We start from the raw sequence: 11,443 nt of genomic DNA, 5'->3' as shown, positions 1-11,443 counted from the left end.
TCGCATTATATTCCATCAAAAAATTAAAGCTGGTAATTTATTGGCAATAGTAACAGTGAAACTGTGTTTAAGGTGTTCCAGTTTGTACCATTTTTTTACATCCATTGTCATACTGCACCATCGTTTATTTGTCTTATTCCGTCATACGAAAATGTGAGATGAATAGCAAAACAATTTTTATGCTACTGCGACATCCAATAAAGAGACTTTGGTTTTTCCTCATGTCAATTGATTTTTTTGCCATTGAGACGCTATTAAAATGCTGAATGTGACTTGCATAAAAATACTGCACCCATCCACCCACCCCTCCACACCGTTCGTACTTTATTTACCATCCCCAGACTTACACGGTGCAAAGAAATGACCATGAATTCGTGGTGCTACTGTCCAGTCCAGTTTCACAATAAAAAAATCACTGTATGAACACGATAAACGGTATGTCACATTTTGCTCCCATAAACTGTACATTGCCTAAATCTGCATATTATTGCATGCACATACTCTCATCTGAAGTGGACCACGCTATGTTGAAATTCCAGTAATGCTGGTCAGGTCACTGAATGGCGGAAAGTTTCAAGGAGATATATCAGCATCTATGCATGAGCAGGCTTTTTTTAGCATGTGCCTAAGGAGTAGAAAAGTACATGGGGGTGGTGGATTCTCTTTAATTTGACTACTGGACCAAACGACTACACTTGACGAGCTAATGAATGAGCATGAATGAATTGCGTATTTTATTGTTGGTCATAAGCGAATAATAGATAATTCCTCCAGCCGCGAGCTGCGTTCTTTCTTTCGCCATTATTTTTTGGCATCTCTTTTTGATAGAACACATTGTGAGAATTTCCACCATGATCGAAACTGTTTTATTCCTATCAATGCTAAAAATATACTCATTTACATGAATTGGTAAATATGTTGTCTTCAAGGTTTTACTATTTAGGCTGGGTGAATGTGTGAAGATTTTGGCATTGTATTTTCCACATTCGTTGCACAACTTTGTAATATGTCATTTTCATTAGACTTCATAATTGACGCGGACACGGTATTTTCTGGCAGTGATCGACAACCTCAAGTCCAGAGGATACTGGTTAGGAAGCATTTCGTGGGAACTAAATAAACAGTAGAAAACTGACTACTAACTAGTTTTGTTTGAATATTAACAAAATTATGGGATTCTCCAGTACTCAGTTGGGGTAAGAATGCGTAGCTGATTTAGTAAGATAAAATTTGAATTCATAGCAATTCACAATCTTTGCATGTTTTCAAGTTAGTTTCAATACTTAACATCTACACATGTGTCTAATTACTAGACTCTAGTAGTAAATGAGTGAATACAACCTGTAGCGGATATTAATTCAAATAGTGCATGCGATTTTAATCCGTAATTATGGTTGCGCGTTCAAGTTCGTCAGCCTTGGATGATTCGAATTTTGCCAACAATAGACATGAAGAAAACGGGATGCCAATCGATGGGCATCTGACTCTGAAGAACATAAAGAAAAATATCGGCCCAGACAGGCCAATTGCAGTTCAAGTACAAAACGCATGCAAAACCTACGGCCGAGGACCACCTGTCCTTAACGATCTCAACATGACAGTAGGTTAAACTTTATAGATACTTATTATTAAAACACAATGTAAAATTTTAAACCATTTCTTCAAATAATCCAAAGGTACCCCGAGGAACAATGTACGAATGCTTTCACTTAAGTAATTACTAAATCTTTTAGTTATAGTAATAGCTAACGACATTTACGATTCAGATATGGACTCCTCGGGAGCAGTGGATGTGGAAAAACAACGATACTTTCTTGCATTGTAGGACTTCGGAAGCTTGATGCAGGAGATATCTGGGTGTATGGGGCTAGGCCAGGCACAAAGGACAGCGGCATTCCAGGTTTACATAGCTCCGTATTGACCTTGGGCAAACGCTCGTAAACGAAAACCTATACGGAAAAAGGGGAGGGGGGTTTATTTTTGCGCTTACATTAACGTTCAGAAATATAGGTTGGGCGCATATCATTTTTAAGCGTATGTTTTAACGAAAATTTCAGCATGATCTTTATGGAATGACATGAAACAAATTGATTTATTTATCGGAATTTAAGATAACCCGGTGCCAAAATGTGATGTAAATCCTCACCGTGCGTGGATATGTGAAATCACATTGCGTTAGTGTTTGTCACCGCATGACGAAAAATTGTCAACGCATGGTGTTAAATTGTCACCGACATTTTTTTCACCACGCGGTGACAAACTCTATCCCCATGCCACGCCACCATAACATTCGCTAAATATTATACGGAAATTATAGTAAAGTATACGTTTAAAAATTGTATGTGCCCAACCTAAATTTCTTAACGTAATCCCAAAAATAAATCCCCCTAAACTGTTTTCCGTATATGTACGTTTTCGTTTACGAGCGTTTGTCCAAGCTCACTATTATTAAGAATTACAATCAAATTATGTAGTTGTAAACTAATTTCCCTGAACTTTTCTCAGGCAAAACTATCGGATACATGCCTCAGGTGATAAAGAATTAGTTTATATTTATCAGTCACAAAATTCATGCCTCAGGTTGTCCATTACATGCGGTTAGCAAAATTCATACATGTTTTAAAATCCATTTTTATACTATTTTATGCAGGATATTGCTTTGTATCAAAAGATGAAAATTGATGAAGTAAGTTTTCGTTAAGATTTTATTGTGTAGACCCCAAACTTTGCGTTTCTCTTGCTAACAATGCGATGACGCCAGCGATCTCGCTCCGATTTTGACGAAACAACGATAATTATGTAACCTTACACAAATAATTAAACACGTGTTTCGGGATTTTTCATAATGCTCAGCTTAAACGAAATTATGACGTGATCCGTGAGCGAGAATTTCCATTTCTACCGTGACATTTTTCTCGTGAGGGAGAAAAATCCAAATTCACGCTTAGCGATTCCATCATAATTTCGTTTAAACTTAAAATGCGCGGGCATGAAGTGGTTTTCTACCGATTTCAAATTGCTCGCACAAATTTTGAAAAATTTTGAAAATTTTGAAAATTCAATAAACCAGAAATTTCGAAAAATCAAAATTTTTGAAAACCAGATTTTTCTTAAGTTACTCAATCGAATTTTCTGAAGTCAGTCAATTTCCGCTACAACCGAAATCACGCGTTTTCATGAAAAAGTAAAAATACGGGTAGGGTTATTTCGGTTGTGGCTGAATTTTGGAATAAATTTTAAGCCAAATTAAGGATTTATCGAAATGCGGTAAATTTTTATCCGGTTTCAAAAATGCATAAATATTTTTGCACAGAATTAGATTGAGTCTTAAGAAAATTTAAGAAAAATCTGGTTTCCAAAAATTTTAATTTTTGGAAATCTCTAGTTTGTTGCATTTTCAAAATTTTCAAAATTTTTCAAAATTTGTGCGAGTAATTTGAAATCGGTAGAAAACCACTTCATGCCCACGCATTTTAAGTTTAAACGAAATTATGATGGAATCGCTATGCGTGAATTTGGATTTTTCTCCCTCACGAGAAAAATGTCACGGTAGAGATAAATTCTCGTTCACGGATCACGTCATAATTTCGTTTAAGCTGAGCATTATGAAAAATCCCGAAACATGTGTTCAATTATTTGTGTAAGGCTACATAATTATAGTTGTTTCGCCAAAATCGGAGCGAGACCGCTGGCGTCATCGCATTGTAAGTAAAAACATTTATTTTCAGATATTATATTATTTCGGAGGAATTTATGGAATGAGTACGTCTGAAATATCCGCTCGTATCGAATTTTTAATGAGTTTTCTGGATTTGCCGGAACCAGGCTCTAGGAGAATTGACAGTTTAAGGTTCTATTTTACGAGAATATACAGCAGTTACAAGAGTCGTCGAAACTAAATATTGATTATTAAATGCTTTTAGCGGGGGTCAACAGAGGAGGTATGGTTCGAATATGCTGGATATTAAATGCATATTTATTTAGGTCATATCAAGCTACAACGATCAGTATTTCTCAATCAACAGGGTGTCATTATGTGTAAGCTTGATACATACTCCGGCGCTCCTTATTTTAGGTATTGAACATGTCCACTTAATACATACAATAACCAATTACTAATTCAACTGCAAAAATTAATAAGTTTTTGCTTTCAAATTGAAACCCCAATAATTTAAAATATAAAATGAGTTTTACCAATTCAATTTGAATTTCTTCAATTTCCGGTCCGGTCCGATAAGATGAGCCAACCGTAAGTACACTTTAATCACTAATGAGGCACCTCTACCCTTAAAAATGTTCACACCAATATTTTAAATCAAAACATTTTTAATAGTACTCTATGCATCAAAGGTTAAAATCTCATTCTTATATTTTTAAAATTAGGTAGGGGTGGATCCGCTTATCCGAGAGAGGTAAAGTATAAAAGTGCTTAATGAGTCTTTTGATAACCGATGAGTTATTCTTTCTTAATTCATTCACACAGCATTTGGGAATATTTGACTGACCTCGTCTCAAGAAGACGCACTACAGTCATAAGTATGAAACATTTGCATAGACATATGTATACCCAGTCGGCTTTACGTTTGAGACAATATTGTGAATGCCTCTTAACAATTATTTAGTTACCACACATTATATTGAGGAAAGTTCGAAAAGTGATACGGTTAGTTTCACCATAATTTTCGTGGTAGCAAAATTTTATGAGAATAAAATATATGATTATTATAACTCAAGGTGGGATTGATGAGGGGAGGACGCCTGTTAGTCGAGAAGCCTCCATCAGACCTGTTGGAAGAACACAAGGCCAACCTGTTGGAGGAAATTGTGTTAAAGTTGTGTAAGAAGGAGGGGCCGTCGGATGAAGTATCGGACGCTATTCAGGAAATGTCATTTTACTCAAAAAAGAAACGTTTTTCGCACAATAAAAATACTAAAGCAAATACAGTTGTTGGACTAAAATTCAAATCTAAAGCCCCAGAGGATGACATGTATCAAAGGAATCGATCGCAGTCCGCCAGTCGGAGACGGTATTTAAATATGTTTAATATTTTATTAACATATTTAATATTTTATTTTATGAAATATAATTTCCTGCTCAGGCAATCTGTAATTGAAGCTGTAAACGACACTTTCGCACGTCAGTCTGATAAAGTATTTTCTTTGGTGAAAAGAAACTTTCTCACTTTATTCCGGAATCCGCTGTAAGTATTCCACTGGAAGAAATTTCTGAATTTATAGTTCAGTAATTCAATCAAATAAGTGCCAATGTGGCGAAATTTTTTTAGGTTTGTGGTTGGCCTTTTGATACTTCCAACTTTCCAAACAGTGCTATTTAACTACATTGTTGGCCGTGAACCGATTAATGAGCGGATGGGAGTGGTCAATGGGGACTTTGAGAATCGCAGTTTCGCAGGTTTTTGTGCACAACGGGAGCCTGGATGCTTAAGTCCAGGTCTGAGTTGTGATTATCTGGGTAGATTCGGAAACAAAATTTTGTGGGTGCGAAGAGTATCTTTTAAATAATATTTGATAATATATCCATAAGAATTTTATAGTATTCAATATGCAAATAAAAATTTATAGGATGAGTTTGAAACTAAAGATGCTGCGCTAGCCTATGTGAAGGGCGGTGCTGTTAGAGGTTATATGGAAATTCCGGATAATTTTACACTTCACATGCAGAACAGGATCTTGTATAAAAATAATGCTGATAATGAATCTTTGGATGGCAGTACTATAAAATTGCGTATGGATAACGCTGGTAAGTGAATTGTATAAACAAAAACTTAGACATATGTATGTACATGGAAATATTTACATAACCATGTTCTTTAGACTACTTGATGAATGTATTCTTGGTGAACAATATATACAACAATTACCTGAGTTTCGCAAAAGCAATGGTGCGTGATTGTGGTGGCGATCCCAGAGTTGTGGAACTTCCCTTAAAGGTAAAAGGCATTTTCACTTTTCACAATTCCTCTGCTTCAAATCCCCCAAAAAATAAAACAAAAAAAAAATTAAAAAATTTTATTCAGTACAATGCAATTTATGGCGCCATCAATTCTGGGACTGCTGAATACATGCAGCCTGTGCAAATTTTACTGTAAGTATCAAGGTACTTGTATGTACTACAAACTTATTTACACCATGTTTCTACTCAGAATCATGTTCCTTCTCCCGATGACCGTAGCTGTGACTTATATTTGGGACAAAAAGGCTGGCACCTTGGACAGAACCATGTAGAATTTTCCTAAATTCTCAATATTATGTATAGTCATCGTGTGGTTTACCATGTGCTCTATTTAAAAATAATGTTGCAGGGTTGCAGGAGTCGATTTTTTCCATGTCATTGTTTCCCTTTTGATTTCCGAGGGGCTCATAATGATTCTAGAACTTTTCCTCTGTTTGATGGTACTCATCGTCGTGTTCAACTTTGAAATTCAGGGCTCGATTTTTCTCTTCTTCTTATTAGCATTACTTACGGGCATTAGCGGTCTTTCTTTTGGTAACTAAAACCTACTAAAGTAATAGCAGATTATTATGGAAGGTATTTTTAAAAAAGATGTTCTTGCAGGTTTTTTATTTGGAGTTATGTGTGATCATGAGATAGAAGTTTTGGTATGGGCCCTATTCGTCTACTTACCGGTGCTAGTTTCCAGTGGTTGGTGTCAGCACAACTTTAATTGATCGATTATCTTTGTAATTATAACAGGTCAGTAATTGTATAATTATTAGGTGGTACATGGCCAAGAAATGGAATGGACCCGACTGCAAAATTTATCACGGATTTTTTTCGTAATTCCTTATTTTATTTTGAATGGATTTTTATACATAACAGCAAATTGCTTAAACATGCCATGTTTTTAAATTAGCGATCACAATGCCAGCCGAGAGTAGCAGATCTATTGTAAGTCGAGGTCAGGATTTATTTCATAATAATGTCTGGCCTGGATTTCTGGTACTTTGTACTTGGATAAGCCTCTGTGTGTGTTTAAGTGGAATTATACACCGCATTCGGAAATAAGTTATCGACCGTCCAAGTATCCCTCATTACTGACCTGACAATCACTAATAAAAATTTTTGTATTCTTATTAAAGCGACAGAGACTAAATAAATTAAATGTTAAACCATTTGGTCTATGCCCATTTCGGGCATAGACCAACTTTGTCCATGAAATTAAGTTGACAATATTATTGAAGAGGAACAAGGCAAATTATTCTTTCTGGTTGATATGGTTTGGGTGGGTGCTAAATAAATACGTCATTTAGCACGTTAGTTCCTAGAAATTAAGGTTTTTTGCTTAAGCAACTCACTAAGTAATTATGTGACTTCTAGTTGTAAGAATTACTGCATATACTAAATCTTTACCACAAACAGCATGCTAAATTTTGCTAAAGTCTTTTGTACATCCCTGCATATTCATGTGCATGACACAAATTATGTGCTTCAGGCACGTTGACCAGCAAACAGGTTTCTGGCTAAGCTTTAAGATATACCTGGCCATTGAATCGCCAAATTCGTTGATGGTATGAGGACTGAATTGAATACTTATTTATGACATCGTGGCACCACGAAATTCGTTAGCACAAGTTTTTACTAGCTTACTGAGAAATAGGATTTCCTATTACTCTGCATATGTTGTTTCATATTTCTTACAAACTAACTATTTGTGAATTTTCGGACTTTCCATGAATCAATTACAATCAGAGATTCAAACGTGTCACAAGTCACTTACTTCCTCTTGACTATTTGTGTGGATAAAATATTTATTTATTTGTTTAATTATTTCATCATGCTGAACAACGCGATATCACCTTTGCAGGAGGTTAAAAAGATGGATTACATAGTTAACCTGAGACAAGTTTATTCAGACTCTGAATCAAATGTTCCCGCCATTATAGTTCGAAACGCAAAAAAATCATATAGAAATGGAGAGCCTGTGCTAAATAATTTAAACATGCGCGTGGCTACTGGATCAATGTAAGTGATACATTCGTAAATTCAAAAACCTTCGTGGTATCAGTAACACAAGAAGCGTAATGAATTAACATTAAAAATATAATCTTTAGCTATGGACTTTTGGGTGCCAGTGGTTGCGGGTAAGATATTTTCTAGTTACACGATCTTGGACTTATGCATGCATGTTTCCGTATGCTCATGAACTGATGGTGGCATTTCATTAGAAAAACCACACTGTTATCGACAATATGTGGACTAAGGCATTTGGACAGTGGTACAATCAAAGTATTCGGTCATCAGCCAGGAACCTTGAACTCTGAAACAATTGGTATGATGCCACAGGTAAGAAATGCATTTTTGTTTGCGACACCAGCAAATTTGGAGTTTAAATTGTAATGCGATGAAATACTCTTTATTAGGATGTGGCTTTGTATACCGTGTTCACAATAGAAGAAATTTTGCATTATTTCGGACGACTTTACTCCATGACCTCAGTAGAAGTGAATGCTCGGATAGAATTTCTAACAACGTTTTTGGAACTACCGGAGCCAAAAAAGTTGATTAAGAATCTCAGGTGTGTTTTTACTTCATTGAAGAAAATTGCAATTGACACAAGTTTTTAATTGTTCAAATTGAATTAAACTACTAGTGGTGGGCAACAGCGTCGTACGAGGTACAGAGAATTTGTGTATCCTTTATTTTTATTATTGGTTCATTTTGTCCTTATAAATTTTATTTTACTAAAAATTTTATTTGTTTTTTTTTGTTCTAGTCTAGCAATTGCAATGCTACATTCGCCAAAGCTGTTACTTTTAGGTAATGATCAAAACGTAACGTTTACAAAGTAAAAGTGATATTAACACATACAAATATTAAACAAAATTCAATTTTTGAAGTTTTACCATTTAAATTTAAATTTCTTCAATTTCCGGTACGGCCTGAACAGACGAACCTACGGTAAGTTGAGCCGACCGTAAGTACACTTACTCAGGCACCTCTTCCCTTAAAATGAATATTTTCAATCACAAGATATTGAATCGTACGTTATTCACCCAATGTTAAAATCTCATTCCTATTTTTTTTCTTAATTTTAGGTAGGGTTAGACCCCCTTCTTCGAGTAAGAATTTGGCACCACTTACAAGAAATTTGTTACAAACAAAATACAACAATACTGGTCACCACCCATTACATCAATGAGGCATCACAAAGCTCAACCGTTGGAATCATGAGGAGTGGGAGGCTTTTGGCAGAAAATTCTCCTCAGACTCTCCTTCAAATTTTTGACACACCATTTCTTGAGAAAGTATTTCTTAAGCTCTGTGCTGACGATGACAAAGGCCTAGTGTCAAATCCTCAAATAAATTATGACAACTTGAATAAATCTCCATTTATCGAGCAAGAAGACAACTTGGATGTCACGGGAGTATCCTATAAATCCGGAACTGCAGAATCCGTTGTAAAAACGGATGGAATCGCATCTCCATATAATTTGCACCACCCTGGACGTTCTGCATGTATCTCAAATCATGTCAACAAAGTGATGGCCTTAATTATGAAGACATTTATTTTCTTAATTAGAACGCCCTGGTACTGACATTTGATTTACTTTTTCTGTGATTTTCAATTCTGACAGCTTTAATTTATTGACACTTCGCCACAGGTTTGGACTTGTCGTAGTGCTATTACCACCTATTCAAATTATAATTTTTCTCCTGATCGTGGGGCACGATCCGAAGAATATTGATCTCGGCATTGTGAATGGGGAGCTTCCACATGAAAACCTTGTAAAATTTTGTCAAACTGCATCAACGACGGGATGCTTCTCAACTGATGTCAGTTGCCGTTTTATCAATGCATTTCCTCCCGATGAATTTCGATGGGTAAGAGATTTTTTTGCGTAATGACAATATATACATACCAACATATACATGCATGTATATCTGTTGTATGTCTGTGGCTTGTAAAATAGATTACCTACCAGTCAGATGAAGAGGCATTGAAAGGTGTTCAACGAGGGGATGCCTGGGGTTTTCTATCGATACCGAGTAATTATTCGCAAAACATGTTGGAGAGATCCCTTCTAAAGCAATTTGTAACGAATTCTACACTGGAGGGCTCGACTATTACCGGCAGACTGGATGTATCTTGTAAGCTTGTCAATTTAACTTACAATTTAATTTGCAAATTAAGATTTTATGGCTAAACTTATGTTTAATATTTCAGTCAACATTAAGTCAGATTTCATTAAGTTCAAAGCATACAAATATTTCCAAACATTTTTGAAAGACCTGGCTGTTAGCTGTGATTCCAATCCTGAGCTGGTTGATATTCCACTTAAAGTAAGCAGCACAGTTACTGATATCTGATAAAGTGCCTACATTTGTTAATTTTTTCATGAACTCTATTAGTTCAGTGCCATTTATGGACTCCTGGACTCTACATATTTGCAATACATGCAGCCTGGATATTTTGCACTGTATGAACTATAAATTATCTCACGTATAATTTATTCCTCGATTAACAAAACAATTATTGTTTTATAGGACGATCATCCTGCTGCCGACATCGGTAGCCCTCAAATTTATAAAAGATCGCAAAGATGGAACCCTTGAGCGCTGTGCACTCGCAGGCCTGGGCTACTCACACATGCTAATTGAACTCTTGATCAGTGACGGAGCTATTGTTTTGGCCCAGATTTTGCTGAGTTATGGCATTATGGTGATCAGTGGGATTACAATTGAAGGGGTCGTTTGGCAGTTTCTACTCCTAGTGTTTCTTGTTGGCCTGGTTGGCTTGTCAATTGGATTTATGGCTGGACAAGCTGTAGATGAGGAGGCACAGGCCATGTTTTTAATATTAGCCTGTTATTTACCATTAATGGTCACCTCTGGGTAAGCATCAATTTCCAATGAAACCCTCAAAGTACAAAATGTCTGAAATTGCTATTTGTATTCCAGCGTCTCTTGGCCTTCCGAATCTCTGCCAAAATTTGCCCGTTTCTACAATTGGTCTCCAACAACTATGCCAATCCATTCTTTACGCTCAATTGCAACTCGAGGTTGGGGGATTTTGCACCGCAAGGTTTTTCCAGGTTTTCTAATACCAATTTTCTGGATAATTGGGTTATGTATTGTAAGTATTATTATCAGAAGGATTCGCAATAAATAGCCCACGGCTACGATATCAATGTTAATTGTAGCATTGCATTGTTGTAAATAATTATTTTTACCTCGTCTATTTGCATCAGTCCGCCTTATGCAAACTGCAGTAGTTACATTTATAGCAAGGCAAAGTCCCCAGGTATGGCTTAACCTCTTATATAACTTATTTACTCTTTGAGTGACCAAGGATGTCATACTTTAGCGAAAGGAGAGTATTATGCACCACGAAATAATCGCGGAAAGCTTAATTATACTGCAATTCAACTGAACTCCTTATATGCATAAACATGTAAGACAAGCACGCTATATTGACGTGCG

The 11,443-nt window shown here is 36.0% G+C and overlaps 2 protein-coding genes across 4 annotated transcripts; both read left to right on the top strand.

Annotated features, from left to right (window-relative positions):
- Positions 1 to 946: 946 nt before the first annotated feature.
- On the top strand, positions 947 to 7,184 carry LOC110847998 (ABC transporter G family member 23). 3 transcript variants are annotated; one of them, XM_022095083.2, is made up of 24 exons: positions 947 to 1,196; positions 1,408 to 1,600; positions 1,677 to 1,693; positions 1,767 to 1,900; positions 2,506 to 2,531; positions 2,651 to 2,686; positions 3,729 to 3,850; positions 3,924 to 3,941; positions 4,026 to 4,075; positions 4,239 to 4,249; positions 4,384 to 4,412; positions 4,484 to 4,536; positions 4,623 to 4,663; positions 4,735 to 5,027; positions 5,100 to 5,201; positions 5,286 to 5,499; positions 5,584 to 5,761; positions 5,836 to 5,951; positions 6,039 to 6,106; positions 6,165 to 6,242; positions 6,324 to 6,508; positions 6,578 to 6,664; positions 6,739 to 6,798; positions 6,876 to 7,184. In XM_022095083.2, exons 1-24 carry the CDS (start codon positions 1,171 to 1,173, stop codon positions 7,025 to 7,027), a joined length of 2,289 nt encoding a protein of 762 aa, XP_021950775.1. In that variant the 5' UTR covers positions 947 to 1,170; the 3' UTR covers positions 7,028 to 7,184. The 3 variants fall into 3 exon arrangements, with proteins under 3 accessions (XP_021950775.1, XP_021950776.1, XP_035706068.1); XM_022095084.2 differs by having other exon boundaries at positions 948 to 1,196; positions 1,447 to 1,600; XM_035850175.1 differs by lacking the exon at positions 947 to 1,196 and having other exon boundaries at positions 1,491 to 1,604.
- A 332-nt stretch (positions 7,185 to 7,516) lies between these two features.
- Positions 7,517 to 11,157, top strand: LOC110846873 (ABC transporter G family member 23). The gene is made up of 14 exons (XM_035850176.1): positions 7,517 to 7,984; positions 8,074 to 8,103; positions 8,188 to 8,305; positions 8,383 to 8,537; positions 8,613 to 8,636; positions 8,736 to 8,779; positions 8,910 to 8,920; positions 9,058 to 9,551; positions 9,625 to 9,844; positions 9,934 to 10,111; positions 10,188 to 10,303; positions 10,373 to 10,440; positions 10,508 to 10,855; positions 10,922 to 11,157. The coding sequence occupies exons 1-14, from the start codon at positions 7,797 to 7,799 to the stop codon at positions 11,130 to 11,132; spliced, it is 2,205 nt and encodes a 734-aa protein (XP_035706069.1). The 5' UTR covers positions 7,517 to 7,796; the 3' UTR covers positions 11,133 to 11,157.
- The last annotated feature ends 286 nt before the right edge of the window (positions 11,158 to 11,443 follow it).

The sequence above is a fragment of the Folsomia candida genome, unplaced genomic scaffold (genome assembly GCF_002217175.1).
Source record: "Folsomia candida strain VU population unplaced genomic scaffold, ASM221717v1 Fcan01_Sc003, whole genome shotgun sequence".
Lineage (NCBI taxonomy): Eukaryota > Metazoa > Arthropoda > Collembola > Entomobryomorpha > Isotomidae > Folsomia > Folsomia candida.
This window is presented reverse-complemented; position numbering and strand designations above follow the sequence as displayed.

Coding starts and splice junctions, on each gene's coding strand:
- LOC110847998 (XM_022095083.2), top strand. CDS start 1,171: ATGGGATTCTCCAGTACTCAGTTGGG. Junction 5,028..5,099: donor CAGTCCGCCAGTCGGAGACG/GTATTTAAATAT, acceptor TTTCCTGCTCAG/GCAATCTGTAATTGAAGCTG. Junction 5,762..5,835: donor ATTGCGTATGGATAACGCTG/GTAAGTGAATTG, acceptor CATGTTCTTTAG/ACTACTTGATGAATGTATTC.
- LOC110846873 (XM_035850176.1), top strand. CDS start 7,797: ATGCTGAACAACGCGATATCACCTTTGCAGGAGGTTAAAAAGATGGAT. Junction 8,104..8,187: donor TTGGGTGCCAGTGGTTGCGG/GTAAGATATTTT, acceptor GCATTTCATTAG/AAAAACCACACTGTTATCGA. Junction 10,856..10,921: donor CCATTAATGGTCACCTCTGG/GTAAGCATCAAT, acceptor TTTGTATTCCAG/CGTCTCTTGGCCTTCCGAAT.